The sequence below is a fragment of the Rhipicephalus sanguineus genome, chromosome 5 (assembly GCF_013339695.2).
Source record: "Rhipicephalus sanguineus isolate Rsan-2018 chromosome 5, BIME_Rsan_1.4, whole genome shotgun sequence".
Classification (NCBI taxonomy): Eukaryota; Metazoa; Arthropoda; class Arachnida; order Ixodida; family Ixodidae; genus Rhipicephalus; species Rhipicephalus sanguineus.
In genome coordinates, this window is record NC_051180.1 from 19122065 (window position 1) to 19142825 (window position 20761).

Here is a 20761-nt window from a genome sequence, read left to right on the forward strand (position 1 = left end):
GGGACCCAGAGTGGTTTTCGCGTAAACATAGCTGGCTACTCGAGCACACTAAACTACGTACCCATGAGCACAGCGCTGACAACTCCTTTCAACTTTTCAACTAAGGCTTTCTGGGTGCTGCTATAATCCCCTCTGAGGCGTAAATATGCGTGACCCCCCAAAAATGCACTGCGGAGGCAAGGGCATGAGCCTTTGTACTCCCTTGAAAGTCTGCCCCCGCTTTCCGTTGAAAAGGTCTGCTAGGAGAGAGCGCTCGCAAGGATTGCGGCAGCCAACAACTCGTGACGCAGGGGGTGGTTGGTTGTTTACATGAAAACCGAAGAAGCGTTTCGCATGCAGTGGTGCGGCACGCACTTTAATATTGATTTTAAATATGTTCTGTGCTATAATATCTGTTAATATTTCGTAGATGATGTGTGTGTGTCCACACACATCTATCCCACAAGTTGTCTTGCCTTCAAAATTTTGTGTCACTACTCCTTTAAGCTTGTTTAGTAAGATGTTGAGTACGTACCACAGGAATTTGCAACAAGTGCTCGTGGACATGCTAGGGAACTCGCACAAGCCCCAGCTATTATGAACACCACTTTGTTAGGGTATCTGGCTTCTTGATGCAAATGAATTGTCTTTCACACGGAGTGGTTATGGAACATATTTGTCAAAGATAACACCTCTCAATGTAGGGGTCTCAATCGCGCAGCCCATGGGCCATGCACAGCCCTTATGCCTTTTCTGGCTGGTCATTTTTCATCTCAAAGCTGAAGAATTTCACTTGCTGAAGGTAATGGAGCACTGGATTCTGCTAAATTAGGTAAACTATGCTTTACTGCCCTTGATTCTTTACTCTTAGGTCACTGAGTGCCGGATGCATGCAAAAGGCCTTGACCTTTTTATTTAGCTTCCTTCATCAGCAGTGTGGCAACCTGCTTGAAAAAAAAACAACAACAACAAAGTTTCAGACTTCATCAGTCTTGTTGGCTGTATTAAGTTATACCGGTGTCACACGGGCACTTTTGATTGTGATCAGGGCCGATCCGAATGGTACCTGATCGCAATAACAACTTGATAGCTGCTACACGGCAAAGCCTAATCTGGATAGAGTTTGGTGCAGACGTCGGCATTCTTTATGTATTCTTTATGAAGTCAGATGCTTTAAACAGCATTAACTACATCTTTTGATAATTGTGAAAACGCTGGCTTGAGCGCATGTTGTAGTCTGTGCATTCTATGGCCAAAGCAACAGCTGATTCTGTAGTTACATCTGTTCTGTGGCAGGCAAATGACACTTTATTAAGACACCAGAGCCATGCTCCCAGCATCAATGGCGACCTTGAGGTCATCACTGGCAGCAGCTACACGACTTAGCCTCGCAGCCACACGATGCCACGCAACTCTTGGAACTCAGCATGTCCAAGCGGTATGTACAGCTTACATGAATCTCGTTGAGTTTATATGTTGACGCAAATACCACAGCAATAACTGATCATGGGCACTTCCCTCCACTTGATGTTGGCACTCGACCATGTTATATACATATGCTTGAAAGCGGTGACTGTTGCCCAGGTTTGTGAACAGGGGAAGTGGTGGTGCATAGGTGATTATTCGCAAAATTATCAAGATGCCACCACAAAGGCATCTAATGCCATTGCAGTTCTGCTAAGACTACATAAGTGCTTGCAATGGTCCGATAAAGCACCACCATTTCAGTACTGTGCATTTACACATGGCTGGAGTTTTTTGGTGTTCTACTTAAAGTCTGCCCAATGAAAGTGAGGGACAGTGCAAAGCAGCCTGTGAGCTGACTCACTACCACCTATAAAGCTAGTCATTTTGTGGTCTTTTAGTAGATTATAATGTCAGGCACTGAAAAAGCAGCTGAGAAGGCTCATAAGGATCATAACCACAGAACTTCTTCAAAGGTATATAAAAAAAACTGAGACATTCACTTTAGCAAAGCATTATGTTCTTAAGCAGAAGGAACTCTGGTCATTCCAACTTGGCCACTATTAGCTTTTCTACTATACTGAGAGGCCATATGATCTCACTCGGGTCTGGGAAGACCCGAGTGATGTTGGTGGGAATATGTGTTGTTCACCAGGTGGCTCTGTTATCACAGGCACACCATGTATTGCCCATTCCTTCTTTGAGGGTCCGATGTCTGTATGCCTTCACACGTTCACCATGTCCTTCCTTCTCTTTTTCCCATCTTTCTATTCCCTCTTTTGCTTCCCGAGCAGAGTATAGTCAATCAGATGGCTTTTTGATTAATGACCCTGCCTCACTCTCCCATCTTCCTCTCGAGCCCACTACCCTCTCTCGAAGCTGCTAGCAGGGTTTCTTTGCCCTACGAAATGGTTCTCTAATAAGGATAAGCAACTGCCTCGAAAGGCAAGGGTTCCCTCAGGCTTTCTTTATTTCCCTCTGCTCAAAAAGTCGTCAAGTTCTCTCGCATAATGATGCATGCAAATTGAATTAAAACATGCAGAACAAACAAATGCAGAACTATTAATGGCAAGTAACTACAGGACCATCACGAGATGAAGACCATGTACGAGCCGTTGCCTCTAAATATGCTCGACTCGGATCTTGTACTTCATGCAGTCTGCCACGGCGATCAAGGAGGATGTGCAGTTTCCTGTGAGTGCCACGGTATCCGATCCAGCTCCTGCGCAGACGACAGCTGTGAGCTTTGAGACTGTGTGCAACAGAGTTGTGCAGGGCAATGAAGTGGGCATACCGACCGGCGCTGTGGTCGCGGCTTTGCGCAAGTTGCTTACATCACCTCGGCAAGATCCACGCGTGATGGAGTGCTTTGCTCACAGCATACTCTGGCGGTCACGACGCATGGACCTCGCAAATCTCTGCACCCTGCTCGGTCTGCATGCCAAACATCAGGTGAGCTATGATGGGATAGCGAGGGAGAGAAGGGGGTGCCCAAGGTGATACTTTGTAAGCTAAGTTCAAGCTGTACATGTGCCTTTGTCCTTATACAGGGTGATTCAGCTAACTTGTGCCAAGTATATTTTCTTGTTTTCGCGCACTCTGAAGTGAAGCTGGAAAAAAATAGAACAGGGCAGTTATCATAGCGTAGCGGAAATAATCCGACATTGCTATGCAAGCCTTACAAGTTTTCTATCCAAGATTTTTGCTAGAGTTACTATTTCAAGGGCTAATTAGCAATCTTTGTTTTAATTGCCCAGCTTGGGGGATTGGCAGTTCGCATAAATGAAGCATTCCAACATTTCTGAACATGTTCTGCAACACTGGTATGAAGATCTTTAGCTAGAGTTACTAATTGAGAAGTTAATTAAGCAATTTTTGTTATTAGTCAGCTTGGCAGATTGGAAAAAATGTCATGACGTGCTCGATACGGCTCAGAACATTACTGGGCCAATTCGACACGCAGGCTTGGCACACAGGTTGGTTTTTTTTTTAATACTTGGTGTAAGTTAGCCAAACACACGCTGTATTTATACTAATACATAGATGACTCCTTTGTAATAAATAAGATTATGAAGTGCATTTCATATATCTGTAGCAGCATAAATACCTGTGACATATTTATTGAAATCAAGAAAATGCAGTGCACGATCCACCTTCAGACAAGCTGGCTCATAGAGATTTGAGCCTTGCCCTGTAATTGCATCTGTGTATTGTGGTCATAATGTCAGCGCAGAGGCAAAATATTGCAATATCATGTTACATAGTTAACCTGCAATTCTTTGGCAGTAATTTATGCTGACTAAACTGTGAGGGTGACTTGGTTGGTATGCATGTCACAGTACAGCTGTCTTAGTTCTGGTGAGCTCGTGCTGGCAAACTAAACTATGCAGTCGAGAACTTTCTTGCTGTTGCACCAAGTAACGTGAAGTTGACACACTTGTGCTATGAGTTGTGTGTGCAGTTGTATGTGTTTTGCTGTTTTCTGCAGGCTATCGCCACCTGTGGGTACATAGATGCTGTAGATGCTGCTTGAGGTGCACATTCTCATCAGGGATCAGCAGACAAATTAAGGAGTTCTTGTCTACCCCCCAAGGGGTATTCAGCTTTACACAAGTACTCAGTACTGTCAAGGGTGCACTGGTACATTTGGCACAGCCTAAGTACTTTCTTGCGGAGACTTAAAAGCCTTTGGAGAGCATCTCACAGATTCACCTTAACAATCTTGCTGATATCTCAAGATTGAGAGACCGATGTTATCTCAAGATCGAGAGACTGATGTTATTTCAAGTAATCTCGTGCATAAGTCTTGCATTGTGTTTGTTTAAGTTCTATAGTTTCCAGAAGCTGTGACTGAGTGACTAAGGCATTACTTGATGCTCACGGGCACAGAAGGACAGTGAAATGGAGCAACGAGTGGTGGAGCATCTACGAACAGTCGTACGAGAGCGACTGTCTGAAGCCCGGACGGTCAAAGACATTGTGTGGCTTCTGGAGACTGCAGAGCACATGGGTGCCGTGGAACACAGGCGGAAGTTCGTGCTCGAGGTGCAAGACCGGGCCCTGCAGCTGGTGATCTCTCTTCCGCACTCGGATGTGCGCTTGCTCGTGCGCACCTTGGCACGGCTGAAGTTGCGGCCGACACCCTTGCTCCAGGCAGCAGCCTTCTACCTGTCCAAGGGGCCCAAGGTGAGCATTACTCGTTAGAGGAGCACTTGAGTGAAGCAACTGATTGCTTTAGATTGATAAAAGTGTACTCTGAGAACTCTAATATCGTTAATTTGAGCATCACAGGTCTATTAATACAGGAGAAAATGAAGGTTGAAGGCTCATTTTTAAATCTCGTGTCAAAGTCTCCGTGCCTGACATCATGGATTTCAATGTGCATTTTTCATATTTTGGCGATGTTTGCTCAACGAAGCTTCCTGAAACTTAGTATGTTAAGGCCATAGCCCCCTCAAAAAACATTGTCCTTCATTTTACCAATTGGGAACTACGTAGGATCCAGCAGACACCATCAGAATCTATGATGTTATGGTGTTTGGTGAGAGTATTTCAAGGTGGTATCGCCACTCGCATTTTCTCGCTTACCAAGCTTCTTGCAGCAAGCGTGGCGATTTCCATGTTGCCAACAGACATACATGATGCATAGATTGCTCGGCAGTGATCGTGCCTGCGAAATATGAAAGAGTTAAGAGGCATGAAACTGGGTGAAATTTTAAACAGAAGGCTGTGCTAATTGTAGCAGATCATTGTACTGTGCACTTCCTGAATTGAGGGCCGTCTAATCGAGGTTGCACTGGACATGTTGTTTAGTACGTGGTTCATAATATATGCACCGCTGCTATGCTCAAATGGCACACAAAGAAGACAAGAAAGACCCAAAATTCCACCTACCCTCCTTGGACCTATGCCCTCCTGCATCCCTGTTTCAGGACGCTTCCCCGAAAGAATCGTCAGCCTCTTTCATGCATTTCATTCGCTGAGCTTCCCTGAGCCATCAGTGCTGCTGCAGCTGTCTGGAGCTTTTGTGGAGCAGCTTTCAGACAACATCAAGGCTTCTCTGGTTGCAGCATGCTTTACGGGTGTAGGCCAGTTGTCTTGGAGGCATTGTGGTAAGCTGTCAACCTTCACCTTTATATTCATGATTAAAATCAGAGTAACACAGGATGACATTAGACTGTTAGCACATTCTTCCAAAACTGTGTGTGTGCTTTGCTCCAGTCTCATTGGCATTTGAATTAACGGGTAGTGAAAAAAAAAACACCAAGTCGTCGAATACTCTCAGCCCTGTCATCTGCTAAGCTCTTGGTTAGCTCACTTGGTAGTAGAGCACTTGTCATAGAAGGTGGTAGAGCTGTTGGTGATCTGCACGTCATGATCAAACTGTCTTCATCTGTGAAACCTTTTGTCCAAGAAATTTGTGCAAGTTTTTTGTGTGCAGTCACACTTTACTGTAATGAGCTGTGTGAATAAACAAAATAGTTTGGTCATTGTCGAGGCAGCCATGTGAAACTGTGCCAAATGATTATTTCAGACCAGTGCGTCTTCATCACTTCAGTTTTCGTCTGTGCTTAGTGCTTGTGCTTTTGTACCATTCTGAATCCTGAACAGTGTACAGCAACATCACTGCATGGAACTAGCAGGGATAGTCAAGCACCGACAATGACTTACAAGACTGGGTGGCATAGCCATGTGCTCCTCTGATCTTGAGGCTACATGCCATTTTGACCACGCCAATGAGTTTGTGGCACCATGCCTGAAATGGCCCACTTGGATCGTTGCACTTTAAATTTTGCGCACATTTGCAGGAGAGAGTCGCTCATGTTATTGCTAGCTCACTGTTTCTGTAAAGAAGCCTGCCACATGTCTCTAGATAAAGTGCATATCGGTACTGAAGAGTTTGGTATAATGTATAACTTACTCCTGCAGGTTGGTTATAAACAGTCGAGTTTTGTAAAATTTCAGCATGCATGCGAGTTTTGTAAAATTTCAGCACTGGTTTGTGATACTCATAAATTTAACATATTCAGGCTTGCTGTACCAAGATTCAATTGTAGCTTCATGGGTTGGCACCCAAGTTTTGCTTTTGTGGTTTTAGGGCGATGTCATATGTACAAATCATCACCTGTTCTGCACTTCTGTGGTGTTGGTGCTTTATTCCCTTGCTACTTACGAACTGCTAGCTTTATGGCTATGGCGTGGGTGTGGGTTCAATTCCAGGCTACGGTGGCCCCATTTTGAATGGGGCGAAATGCAGAAACACCTGTGGGCTTAAATTTAAATGTAGGTGCGTCTGCAAAGAACCTAAGGTGGTCAAAGGTAATCTGGAGTCCTCTTGTATGGTGCTTCTCATAATCATACTGCAGTTTGGCGTGTAAAACCCCAGAATTCCTCTCTCGCTACATGTAAATTTGTTGCTGTGATCCCCGCAGAGCTACTAGAGTCATGCTCCAGCTGGATGGTGACACATCGTGCCTCTTGCCGTCCAAATGACTTCACCTCTTGTCTGCTTGCCCTGGCACGGCTGCAGTACATGCCTGAGTGTTCGGACCAGCTTTTCCCAATGCTGCTCGAGGAACTCTCTCAAGAACACTTCACAACCATGCCCGCTGTCTGGCTTGACATTGTCTGGTCACTAGCAGCGCTTGGCAAAGTCCAGCAGACACACCTGGACTCCGTTCTCCAGCCTCATTTTTACACTCCTCTTCTGGGTGAGTAGTTGCTGTTTGTAGTCTAGTGCAAAGGTCAGCTGTTTGGCTTAGTGCATATTCGAAGCAAACCGTTAAAATTGTTGTGGGATTTCCATGAAGCGCTGACACAAGTGGTGCACAGGGGTTTTAAAGCCCCCCACCAAGGCAGACTTAAGACCCCCGCTCACACTAACTCATTCTCCTTTTCAGCGAGATTCCAACGTAGACCTTCACGGGTTCTTTTGACGTTGTCATTGCAATTAAAGAAGTGGCTTGAGGTCGAATTTTCCTGATTGACTCAAGAAATGTGCTGTATTCAGTTGTTCACTCCTAAACTGAAGGAGTGTGAACCGCATGATATTATTATTTGACATTTTATTTGCTGTTAGATTATCGTAAAATCCCGAGCAAGCACCCGCCTCCCTTTTTGTGGAGATTTGAAATATCTGCCAATGCCTGAGCAAGCCCCCCCCTCCCCTCCCGCCATTTTTACTGTTTCATTCAGTGTTTTTATTTGCTTGATGAGGGCTAATAACGACAGTGAATGCATGCCTATTCAATAACGCATTTCACTGGAAGTACGTGCAACTCTTCCGCCACCATCTTGAGTTTTGATCCGTGACCAAGCAAGGGCCCCCCCACCAAATCTTGTCAGATTATGTTTCTCACTTGTGGGGTGGGGGGAGGGGGCTTGCTCGGGATATTACGGTAGTCCAGCTGAAGCAAGGAAAGAGCATATTATGCAAGGTGTCTGCTTCCCTCCCCCTCCCCTGCAATCTTATGATCTTGTCAAAATTTCACCTCCCGTCCCCTATCAGAAATCCTAGGTCCTCTACTGCTTGACACAGCACCCAATCCTTGAAAAAAAAAGGCATTACTTTGCTTACAAAGATGGAAATGGTTTCATTTCAGGAAACAGTTTATCTTCAGTGTTGAAAGTGCTGTCATTCAGAGGTTTTTCATGAAAAAAATGCAAGTTCGTTTCTTACAATGTTGGCAGTGTGGAAAACTTACATAAACCTGCGGAGTACGTATTTCTAAATGTAAATGGAGACAGGGCTCTGTGTCGTGGCATGCTTGCAGTATCTGCTGTAAAATCCCGAGCAAGCGCCCCTCCAACGGTGAAAGATAATCCGACAAGATTTAGAGGGGGGGGGGGGGGGGCATTGCTTGGTCACGGATCAGTATTCAACATGGTGGCAGAAGAGCCCCTAACAATATAAAATGCACACCCGTGCTTCTAATGAAATGCTCTATTCAGTACGCATGCATTCACTGTTTCCAAAACAGTGAATGAAACAGCGAAAATGACGGGAGGGGAGGATTGGGGGCGCTTGCTCTGTCATTGGTGCATATTTTAAATTTTTTGCAAAAAGGAGGGGCCGCTTCCTCGGGCAGGGGCACTAGCTCAACATTTTACAGTAAGCATATCTGGAACACCTGTACGAGCATTCCTGTTAATAATTAAATGCTGTCCTAGCTCATAAATTCATGACAAGGCACTGTAGGCAGCAGAGCTTCAAATGGCTCCAAAGAGTGTGGCACATCATTGCTGTTGTACTGTACAATGCTGTGTAGTGTCTCCCGGAGGCCGTAGTTCTAACATATGGGAGTTGTTGTTTACTGTTGCACAGGCACTACACATTCATGACACAAATTTGCAGTGCACATTAGTGATCATGTTTATGAAGAATGTGTAATCCTTTTGTGGTGGCTTTATATCGAAACTATTTTGGTCACGATGTATGGGCACTGCTTGTCTGACAGCAAGCAGTAAGCACTTCCTTAAATTAAAGTACAAGGAACATGTGAAATAAGTGCAAGGAACACATTAAAGAACACTTTAGAGTGCGAAGAACACATCAGTGGCTGTAACCTCCGTCGATCACCTTCTGTCGTATACTCTTTTATGTGACGTGGCATCCGATGCAGTGCTAGATAGGAACAGTGGGTGTTTTGCCTGCTGGCATACACAGTCGGCAACCACTAAAAGTAATATCCCTGAATGTGATCGACTGATAATAGCCGTGATCCTAGTAAGTTACTGCAATAGTGCTGCTGCTTCTCTTACTTGGCATGTCAGTCCAAGATCAAGAAGGGAGCCGACAGATGGATACACGGAGTGGGATAGGTTTCAAACAGGAGAAAGTGCCTCAGAACAGGCTGGCCGACGTTTCGATAGGGGACCTATCTTTGTCAAAGGCGCCTTGTCATCCCTGGCGTGTTAGTTTTAAGGGGTTAGTGATGACGTCATGTCTAGCGGTGGCGCGTCTGTTGCTGTTGGTAATTTCTGCCTGGAAAGAAAGAAACTCGAAAGCAGAGGAGTGTAGCCCTTGCCACATTTCAAGATGTTTGCAACCACGTTCAGGTCTGCCATGTCAGAGTTAAAGGGAGCTGCAAAGAAAGAAAAAGAAAAAGAAAAAAAAGAGAAAAAGGGGTACAACAAAGCGAGAGGGCGAGTGCAGCCATCACAAAGAGCCGCAGATGGTGGTGCGGAAAGTGACTATCCGATTCTAACAACCAACCAGAAACTTTAAAAAATCTTCCACGAACCGCTTAAGGTTGCCTACAGATGCAACGCCAATTTTAAAGATATGCTCGTAGTACATGCAAAACTCGCAACAAGAACTACACCAACATCTGGACCCTGTGGGTGTCCAAGATGTTCTACGTGCAAACATATACAGCCAGCCACCAACGTAAAAAGCACAGCATCCGGTTACCTTCACAAGGTAACATCGAACTTCACGTGCACCTCAAACTACCTGATCTACTGCATTGAATGTGCCACCTGTAAAAAACAGTACATAGGCGAAACTGGACAACCAATTCATGTAAGACTGAACGGCCACCGCGCAGACACAAAGCACAACTTACCAAAAGCAGTAGCCAGCCACTTCAATCAACAAGACCATAATTTCGATCAAGCCAACCTTTACATTCTACAAACAAATTTATGGTCACCATGTGAGAGGAAATACATGCAATCGTATTTGATACACAAATTTCAATCCCTACACCCATCAGGAATAAATCTAGCACGTGGTAATTTGGAATCACTAAAAGCCATAGCATGATTTCTATAATATTAAGAGACATAAAGTACGCTCAGCTTTCAAAAAACCTTAACCTATTCGCAAAATAAAATCCCAACCAGCTCCCATAATACACTATCGATATTCTTTTTCAATATCTCTTATTCTTGCATGTATAAATGTGCACATATGTGTGTATATATTATACTCTTAAGATGTTTTCATTTTCTAGTGACTCCGAACCACGGTTCCCTTTCCCCTTTCCGTGCTCCTAAGACCGCTCCTGCCCAGCATTGTCACAGCCCTCGCCTTCTCAGGAAGTTCTACATTTCTTATTCCGATTGTTCCCCCCGGCCGCCCCTCCTTTTTTTTTTCTCTTAATTGACGGCCGCCCAATTTTTGAAGCCACCGACGACACTGGATGCATATGCCAGCCAATTACTTCACCCATTAAAGGGGTCATGAATCACTTTTCCAAGTAATGATCTAATGACCTCGGTATCGGAGTTTACTGCCTCCCGAATCGATTGCCGCAAAAATTTCTCGAATCCGTCAAGAATGAGCCGAGTTACGGGGTTTGGGCGCACGCTCTCAGCGCTTTCTCTCTTTTCTCGTGCCAACGAGCGCACTGGAAGCTACACGGGGAGGGATGGCACGGGGGTAAGAAGTTACGTCAGCGCACGTCATGAAACGCGATCGCTCTCCCGCTGTGATTCGCGTGCGCGAGCGCGGCTACCGTGTACTGAGGAGTGCGGCACTGGCAAGTGGCGGCACCCCGTGGCAAGAAGCGCATCTTATCCGAACGCCGCTCTCGATTTACATCGGCTATCGGCCAATGAGGATGCTATGTCTTATGCGACGCGGCGATGCAGATCGCGACGTCAATCGGCAGACGCCCCGCCCACCGACGAGAGTGAGAACCGGCCTCTGTTTGAAAAGAGGGCGCCTGAGAAACCAGCAACTTCGCGTTCCGCTTGTAGCCTTTACGCGGCGCGCACGACTGCAATACAGTAAAACCTCGGTGATACGATCACGGCTCGTACGAATTTCGGGGTGATACGAATTTTTCTGTGGTCCCGGCCAAGGCCCATTATCCCGCAATGTACTGGAGTACGGTTGTTGCGAACCGATTTGCACCCTGCGACGTTTGATACGAACCTACGCTAGCGCACAGGTACGAACAGGTGCTGCCCGCGCTGTCGCGGAAGACCCGGCAGTCACGCGCGGGCGCGGGCATGCGTGCTGCGCGACCATGAATGGTGCGTCGTTGCCTCCGAGATATTGCACGCGAATCTTGGAGGTTTTTAGGCGCCTTCGCGTTTAGGTTACAGATGACGTTGGCGTCGCGCTTTTTTTCCCCAACGCTTGGACTCGTGCTTCTGTGCTCGAGGCAGCAGCGTCTTTTTACTGTGTTTACACGTGCCTGCCACGTCGATGCAAGCCATGTCCCCGCAATCAGACGTTCTATGAAACAAGACTGAAACCTGGGTTGTGGGTCCGTCATGAAGTGCCATTAAAGGTGGACGAAGACTCCAAGAGGTGAAGCGGAGGGTCTTGGCGAAAGAGCTTGGCCTCTATCTATCGTGTGCAAAGCGCTTCTTTTCGCCGCAGTACTCTGATGTCATGCGGAAAAGCGTAGTAAGATTAGCAAGGGGCTACTAGCGGTCACGGGGCACAACCCATCTGGTTCATTAATTACACAGGCGCGCATGCACCGTATATTTACGAGTGCAAGTTTGATCGCTGACGTCTAAAAACTTTACTGGCAATCATTCAGAGCTGTTGATGACGTCGCTGCGGACCTGAAAAACTTTAAATCAAAGCGTATGCCAACTTCCTTTTGTCGCATACTGATTTTCCATGTTTTCTGGTGATACGAATTTCGGATGATACGAATATTTTTGGTAACCCCGCGAGATTCGTATCACCGAGGTTTTACTGTATTTGGCTGAGCAGTTCATAGCCGTGTCAGCTTTCCGCAGGATGTGTTTTTTTCTACAAGCCCAAGGGGTGCTTCATGACCCCTTTAAGCACGGGCTTTTCAGGCAACCCTTCCAATATCACTTAAAGTAGACAGGCGGAATTTTAAACGTACGCCGCCTGCTTTTTTTTTTTTTTTTCCCCGCCTGTAGTTGCCTTCCCCACCACCTTCTGCAGCTCTTTGTGATGGCTGCACTCGCCCTCTCGCTTTGTTGTACCCCCCTTTTTTCTTTTTTTTCTTTTTCTTTCTTTGCAGCTCCCTTTAACTCTGACATGGTAGAACCGAACGTGGTTGCAAACTTTCTTGAAATGTGGCAAGGGCTACACTCCTCTGCTTTCGAGGTTCTCTCTTTCCAGGCAGAAATTACCAACAGCAACAGACGCGCCACCGCTGGACATGACGTCATCACTAACCCCTTAAAACTAACATGCCAGGGATGACAAGGCACCTTTGACAAAGATAGGTCCCCTATTGAAACATCGGCCAGCCTGTTCTGAGGCACTTTCTCCTGTTTGAAACCTATCCCATTGGCATGTCAGTGAAGCACGTGCCTTGTAGTGTTCTCAGCTTTAGCTACAAGGTCCTTTGCTCAACTTATGTCACTTATGCTGCTTTACATTATTTAGCCCTTGCTTTTTATTACTTATTTTTATTGGTAATCTTTTCCTAACAGAGGACTCGTCTCTTGCTGTACCCTCAAGGCAAAAGCTGCTCAACATAATCGCCGTGAATGACTTGGAATTTCCTGATGGTCCTTGTTTCCCAAAAGAAATGGTAGAAACTATTGTTGAGGTGAGAGTCTAGCGTATCTGACCCGCCAGTCATGGTTATATAAGTGATTCTTTTGCTGAAAACATTGACGAATACTGCGAAGAACGAGGATAGTGAAGGCTCAAGGACACCAGATGGGTGTAGGCTTCCTACTATATTTCAAAAAGCCATTACAAACGTATATAGATGCACACCCTTCACACATCTGTGCCCGTCCTGTGTTCTTGTGCTTTCATTATCCTCCGCAGCAAAAGGGAGAGTTGGGCTAGTTGGTTGGGGTTCATACTGAACAGCGCAAAAAACTAGACACAAAGAAGAGACTGCACAACACGAGCGCTGACTGACAACTAAATGCTTTATTCAAGCACAAAGAAAAGAAAAAGAAAGGAAAGAACAGAAACGCGTGCGCACCCTAAGCACATGACAAGAGATTGCAGGCATCCTCGTTCTTTGCGCTCCTCGTCATTGTTTTCAGCGAAGAACCAGCTGGCTGAATCCATAGTTTTATTGCCTCCTTTGTACTGACCATTTCGTGCAGCCGCTTGGCATTGGGCTGCCAGACCATTAATGTTGGAATCTTAAAACCATTTTCACTCTAGAGGTACTGCATTTGCTCTTGTTGATCATTGCTTCTTATAATGGTACATCCAGCTGCCACGATTGCCCAGTACCTGTGGTATTTGCCACCAAGTATACAAGGTCACGGATTTGGTTTCAAACTGCAGTGGAAAGCTGAAGTGGTCATATACTCCTGTATTTAGGCTTAAGATGTACAATAAAGGACCCCAGGTAGCCAAAATTGAACTGCACACACCCACTATGGTGTTATATAGAAACTATGGTCTCATAGCACCTTTGTTACTTTAATGTGACAAGCTTCATAATTTGTCATCATATCATTTTATTATAGTGCATGTTGTTCCTTCATTGTGTTAGCTAAACACACAATACAATCAACCCAGCAAATCAAAGAGGTGGCTGATACAACAAAAAGAGCATCTCCTTCTCTGATAAACAACTTAATGGGCAACTAACAGCATCTCTATTTTTAATATCCACTGCTTCAACGATTTCTCTCGTGAGCTGGTCAGAATCCCTGGCCAGCGAATGCGTCGTGTCCCGTCTTGCTCTTTCGCCGTCCATGTGACCCTTTGCACTACTGCGTAAATTAAGTTAGAAAACCGCCTATGCAGCAGAACCACAAGGTGCCAGAAGCAGGAGCCCTGCAGCGTTCCGTCAGGGAAGCACTGACGCAGCTTGCACCTCTAGGGAGGTACCTGTCGCAGAACCCAAGCCTACCCTATGGACTTACTGCAGGCAAGTGCTTTGCTTTGGACGTCCCAATCTTGGTTTCATAATTAACTCTTTCAGACACGTAGAAAGGAGTACTTGAGGAGTGGAATCTGTCAGACCACAACAGCATACGTGGCAGTGCGCTAAAGTCACAGCTGTGTGCAGTTTCGTCGCAGCACGAGAGATGGTTCTTCTGGCATGTTCTCATCGTTTGTACGTTGTGCTGTACTGTATATGCAAGGCATGAAAATTTAGATATCATTCTATATACAGTAGACTCTTGTTAAACAGAACCTGAAGGGACCAGGAAAATATGTTCCATTCAACAGGAGTTTCCATTTACTGAGGGATGAACAGGGGTGCAGGAATCAAGCAAGAAAGCAATCATATTAGAGGCAGTTGTTCTATTTACGCAGCAGTTTCGTTCAAGAGATTCCCATATACTGTATTGTAAGTTTTTCGAGATTTCATTTGGTAGCGTCAAGTAACAGAAGGGATCTACATTTTAGAGGCATCTATTATGGCATATTACCCTAATTACAAGCCGAGGTATACCTGCCGAGCTGATATCTGGCAAATGAGTAGTTCTAAGTTACAGCCTTCTACTTTGTACAGTGGACAGCATGCCACAGTGTCATCAGTGTGATCGCTCCCGATAGGGATGTTGGCGTGTGTCACGAGGCTATTCAATGAAGACGCTCTCAGTTAGGTTCGTATAATAAGGTTTATGTAACTGTCATCAAGAAAGGAGACGACACCATTTGTGCACACAAGATACCCAACTCTCAATATATTTAAACTAGAGCTGTGCGAATAGCAAAATTTTGGGTGCGAAGCGAATTCGAATATTAAAGTGTGAGTGCGAATCGAATAGAATATTTTTAGAATATTTCTAGAATACTTCAAAGCGAAATTGCAGTTAGAGAGGTTTCCTAAGCATATTCTTATGAGATAGTAACATGATAGTGTTTCTTTTCACTAGGTTGATGAAGCACTGGCGGCGTGGTGTTTCACAGTTGTCTTATCAAGAATGAGGCAATGTAGAGGCCGAATTGTATTTATGCACATGATTTGGTGCAACCAAAGTGTTGCCGACAACATTTTACACGTGATAGGCAAAGATACAATTTCCTCAGCCTCTCCTCCTCTTTCAACTTCTGTGGAAGCCCAACTGATGTGGCGGACAAGGGTGTGCTCCCTACAAGTCCGGAGTTCGAAATCTGCCTCGTGGACGTCGATATGTAAGAACATCTGAAATTTTAAATGCTAAAAAGCTTCAGCTTCCGATTTTTAGGACTTCCTGCCCAAGTTTCAGGTCCAAAACAGCACTAATTGAGCCCCCACCTCTGCCACATCTTTCATCTCCATGTTAGAACCAGCGTTTTCTTGAATTAATACAGTTGCGACAGTAGCAGAGCTTGAAAGACAGCTTTGCCACAATACCGGGGTGTGATGAGGTGAAGCAGATTGAAAACCTAGGGACCGCTTTCAATCGGACGTTGACCGTGTCTTGGCAAAGTTTGACCGTTACGAAGCTTGAAAGGCAGCTTTGCCGCAATATCGGGGTGTGATGAGGTGAAGCATATCGGAAATCTAGGGATCACTTCCAATCGAACGTTGACCGTGTATCGGAACTTCAAAGGCAGCTTTGCCGCAATACCGGGGTGTGATGAGGTGAAGCATATTGAAAATGTAGAAACCACTTTCAATCGGACGTTGACTGTCTTTTGACAAAGTTCGACCGTAACGGAGCTTGAAAGGCAGCTTTGCCGCAATACGAGAGTGTACGAGGTGAAGCATATTGAAAATTTGAAGGGGTCACTTTCAATCGGACGTTGACTGTATTTGTTTTTGGGAAGTTCGAATAGTTCGAATAGTAAAATTCTAGTGCGAATCGAATCGAATAGCAAACCCTATTCGAAAAATATTCGAAATTTCGAATATTCGCACACCCCTAATTTAAACTACAGGAATAAGAATAGCAAATAACAGAAAAAGGAACAGAGCATGCAAAAGAGAAAGAAGTTAACAGGAGTCGGAAAAGATTAAAAGACGCGAACAGTCTGTAGAAGACACGTTTGGGAGAAAAAAAACAGCATCAGAGGGACGCGGAGATTGCAGCAGAGACTATGGAGGCAAGGTGCAGACACACTCGTGCAGATGGCGATGGCTGAGATGCGGTAGAGACACTCACTTGGAGGGAAGGAAGCGTCGGGCGAGTCGAGGTCAACAGCTGGATGCCTTGTCCCCGTTCAACGACAAACACTTTAAGGGGTATTCACATGGGGAAGAAGTCCTCGGGAGAGAAACTGGGATTGCGGATCACGTGACAACGACCCACTCGCGGATTAGCGGGTGAGCCCCGTGTGAATACCCCTTTACTTAACAGCTGGAACTTTGGTAGGGATCATTCAAGCAGCTAGGTCATGTTCACGAGTGCACATCTCAAAACAGCCACATATTCACTCATCAAGCACTAAGCTATAGCTTCCAGCGAATACTTGCAAGAGTGCTGCATTGAGACAGCACGGCATACAAAATGGTGGCTTCTATTAATGCGTTTCATATTTGCAATCTCGGAAAAAAATTGTAAAAATTTTTGGTGAAGGGTTTTAGCGTTCGAAATCGGGTGTCCTTACAGACTTGTTCTAGGTAGTATGTGTTAGTGCCAAGAAACTGGTTGTTGACAATTTTGCATATGCATATGTATTTGCACCCTTCATGTTGCCCGTGGTATGTACTTGGTAGTAAAAATGTCAAGCACTCAGCTAAAAAAAATGTTCTACTAGACATTCTAAGCTTTGAGTGAATAAGCATTTACTTTGCTGGGACCAATATTGTCTCTGACTGCATTTTATTTTTCTCTGTAACATTAGAATACTCATTAAGTTAAAGCACAGCCAGTCAAAATACATCTTTACTTTGTTATGTTTGATAACTCATTATAGTATTGATGTTTGTAATATCGAGGTTTGACTGTTTTTAATATAGACTAAGTCTTGTTGCAAAGTTCCAAAGCCCAAGGACACACTTGATTGTTAGGTAATCGACCTGTGGCTTGTTGGGTGTGCTTCTTCATAAATACTTTTGTGAAGAAGCACACCTCATCTCATTTGCGGCTGCGCAGAGTCAAATGGGAGATTTGGCTGCCAGATTTTTCTTTAAGTTAGATTAATTTGAGTTATGGGGCAATTGTTCTGTATATTCAGTAATTACCTATGGATTCAGTACAAGCTCCGCCCACAGAACTAGACTGCACTTGCATAGCTTCTCTGTGTCTGCACTATAGAACATAAATGTCTGCCTTGTTGTGGCTTATGTAGCTTGTGCCTTGCAGTAAATAGTTAAAAAGCAAATCCAGCTCTAATGCAAGCTGCATTACAGCAAACTGCATAGTACCATACAAAAGTGAAGTTGTTGATAAACTGTGAAGGTCATCAACAATGAAGTCCATCCACCATGATCCACAGTAAAGTCCATCCGTGAAGTGCAAGCCACATTTTCTTGCTGTGTTTGTTTGGGTATCATAATGCATGGACACTGTTCAAATGGTCATTTACTAAGTATGATTCTCATAATTGAAATGAGTTTGTGGACGTGCATGCGCAGTGTGTGCATTTTAGGTCATGTAAATTTTTACACTTTGTGCTGTCCTTTTTTTTTTTTGCCAGATGGTAAATTGGTTGTGGACAAAAATGCGCAGCCTGTTCTGCTTGACTCGAAGCCTGAGCCAGATCACCACAGGTTTGTTTATTGATTGGAACTTCAGAGCTTGTCTCATTACCTGTGTGATCTTGACTGGTGTACTTTGTTTTCATTGTTGTAAAATTTGCTCCCTTTTTTTTGCCATAGAATTGCACTGGTGGTGCTCGACTATAAGGATCTCACATTGCACAGCCCAGTGCCAACGGGCATTAATGCTCTTCGGATGCGACTACTCAAACATCTCGGCTACAAGGTGTTGCAGGTAGGCACATGTGCTTTTGAACTGTACAGTCAATTACAATGACTGGTTATTTGCTGTAAATATAAATTACACAGATCCTACTCATTGTGGCAATTCAGGGTAACATGAAGCACTTAACACAATGCATATGATGAAATCTTTCTAAATTTTGGTGTACTATGTCCACGCTTTTTGCTGCGGGTACTAATTAAGGGGCCATCTGAAATGGGCTGACGTATACCTTCTAAGCACCCAGTCTTTCGCAGCACTATTGTTGCATATACAGTTCTGACGTCATATACATAGCAGAATGCGTAAAGGCATCTCGAGTACAATACCCAATGTATGCATGCAATGGTAGCAAAGTAATGCCCTCATATGTGTGTGGTGCTGAACTATACGTATCGTCTGCTGTGTCTGAGACAGAATGAGGGAGAGAATGTTTGGTGTCATTGTGAAACACCTGCCCACGATTGTTTTTGTGCTTGTGATGCAGAGGCCACTATTTATGAAAAGTCCCATGCTGCACAGAGTTCAAAGCATCGTGCACCAATTAGAGAGGATGAGTAGACACTTGGATGCCCTATGTGTCACTGACATAGGCACAGCGCCGAGCAGGTGCTGTGCCTGCTCAGAATTGGGTTGATTCACAGCAGAGGTAGACAGGCACACCACAACATTTAGAATTATAAATAATTGCTATACAGTGCGGTACACATGCCAAACACTGGCTTGCAAGAGACAACTTGTAGGGTTTTTATATATGGGTCGACTGAGGCATGCATCTGTAGCCTAATGGGTAAGCGTCATGCTGTTGCTCTGGGAGAGTTTAAAACCTGCTATTGGACACAATTTTTATTATTGAGGTTGCAGTATTGAAGCTATGATATTGAGGCTGCCTGGAGAAACATATGGTGAAAACCCGGGTAGGAACCATAACACTAAGGCTGTGCTTTATTAAGTGGATCTTATGCATTAAAAATGGCATTGCTTGAATACCTTTGCTTGATGGTAGTGAAGTCCGTATAATTGTACATAGCAAGATGTCTGTTTACAAAACCCCATTAAGAAATTACTTAGAAATGCTTACGATTTTTCATCAAACAGTTATACAGGCAAACATGTTTCATGTGAGTGCAATGTGTGAAGGTCTCATGTAGACACACACACACACATGCACATGTGCTTAGCCGTCTAAGGCCACTAGTGAGCACTGTGCAGCAAAAACACACAGTATTGCTTTCTTGTTAGTGACCAGGTTCATTTGCCTCTGGTGGCTCGTCAACTCTGCATATAAGCCTGGTCCTGGGGCATTGCAGGAAGCAAAGAGGTTCCTGTGCCAAGGACAAACACAGAAAGAGGGTCATAGCAGGCTGCATCCAACAATGGCTCTCGGTGACGCGTCGCTAAGGAAAAGTGCCCATGGCTGTGCTGTGTACTTCTGTGATGACCAATAGGCCTTTTGTGAGAGTCATGGCAAATCTCTTTTTTAAGGGGGCCTATAATTGTGCCTTGACATCGTACTTTCAACTAGTATCGTAGAGCAGCACAAGAAACGCTCACAAAGAAGGCACATGTAACACAGAACGGGCGCAGACCTCCAACTATATTTTGTAAAGCCAATACAAGCAATGTAAAAGTACATCTTTCAGCTCAACGTGCAGTGGACTACGAAAAACATTTTTTTTTCTTATTTTCGGTGATATGACCAGCATAAATTTTTTAACAAGGTATCAGCACTCCTTTTCTATCTCTCGACATGTGCACCAGCTCCATGGCGCATCGTAGTGGAATGAATGATTAAACAAATAGTGATAATGCGAAACAATGAATTATAAAGATTGCAACAGAAATAACATAAACATGAGCAGTAGGCACTGCTCTTTGACTTAGCATTCATAAAATGATCAGCATGTAAGGCATGTTCTCGCCGTTGGTGCAAGGTGCGAATGTGTGTGAGCATGTGCAGAAATGACTGAACAAGTTAATAGCGTTTTACACGCTTTGTTGTCAATCAGTTTACCCTCCTGGTTATTTGGGAAGCAGGTTATGTAGATGCGATGTATCTACTGGTGTGTTTAATTTTTTATGTAATGATGACCACTCCCGAGTTTGACCTTACGTGTCTAATGCATGGTCATCTCATGTCGTCTTTTGAGTGTGTAGATTATCATGCCTTGTCCTGTACATGTCTTGCCTAGCACCACTACACAAAAGTTCATAAATTTGACACATTGTAATTTGTTTGTACTAAGTAGGAGCTTACACTTAGGAGGAACTGTTTCAAGCGTACAGCGTGATGAAAACCTGAATTTGATGTGCCTTTCAACTATGGCTATTGTGAACACAGTGGAACAGACAGTGGATGTGTATCAGTTATTAGCATTTCTGTCTTGTACTTCTAGGTTCCCTACACGGAGTACGATGACAAAAAACCTGCCTTGCAAAGAGTCAGGTACCTGCATGAGAAGTTACTCCAGTGTGTTGCTAGGCCCTAAATACCACTGTACATATTAGACTGCTGCTCCTTATTAAAATAAATGCATAAAGCTAAAACAAGGCATAGAAGTTCTGTCTTATTTTTAATGAAATGAAAATAAAG

At 44.5% G+C, this 20761-nt stretch overlaps 1 protein-coding gene across 1 annotated transcript; it reads left to right on the forward strand.

Annotated features, from left to right (window-relative positions):
* The first annotated feature begins 790 nt into the window (after nucleotides 1–790).
* Nucleotides 791–20718, forward strand: LOC119393327 (FAST kinase domain-containing protein 4). Its single transcript, XM_049416216.1, has 11 exons — nucleotides 791–811; nucleotides 1276–1417; nucleotides 2602–2895; nucleotides 4333–4625; nucleotides 5371–5555; nucleotides 6876–7154; nucleotides 12823–12941; nucleotides 14117–14237; nucleotides 17885–17957; nucleotides 18066–18180; nucleotides 20565–20718. The coding sequence occupies exons 2-11, from the start codon at nucleotides 1307–1309 to the stop codon at nucleotides 20655–20657; spliced, it is 1683 nt and encodes a 560-aa protein (XP_049272173.1). The 5' UTR covers nucleotides 791–811; nucleotides 1276–1306; the 3' UTR covers nucleotides 20658–20718.
* The last annotated feature ends 43 nt before the right edge of the window (nucleotides 20719–20761 follow it).

What these genes read in the sequence shown, in the direction of transcription:
- LOC119393327 (XM_049416216.1), top strand. Translation starts at nt 1,307, where the DNA reads ATGCTCCCAGCATCAATGGCGACCTTGAGGTCATCACTGGCAGCAGCT. An exon ending in GTCTGCATGCCAAACATCAG is followed by an intron (nt 2,896 to 4,332) that starts GTGAGCTATGAT and finishes TCACGGGCACAG; the next exon opens with AAGGACAGTGAAATGGAGCA. An exon ending in TCGGCTACAAGGTGTTGCAG is followed by an intron (nt 18,181 to 20,564) that starts GTAGGCACATGT and finishes TTGTACTTCTAG; the next exon opens with GTTCCCTACACGGAGTACGA.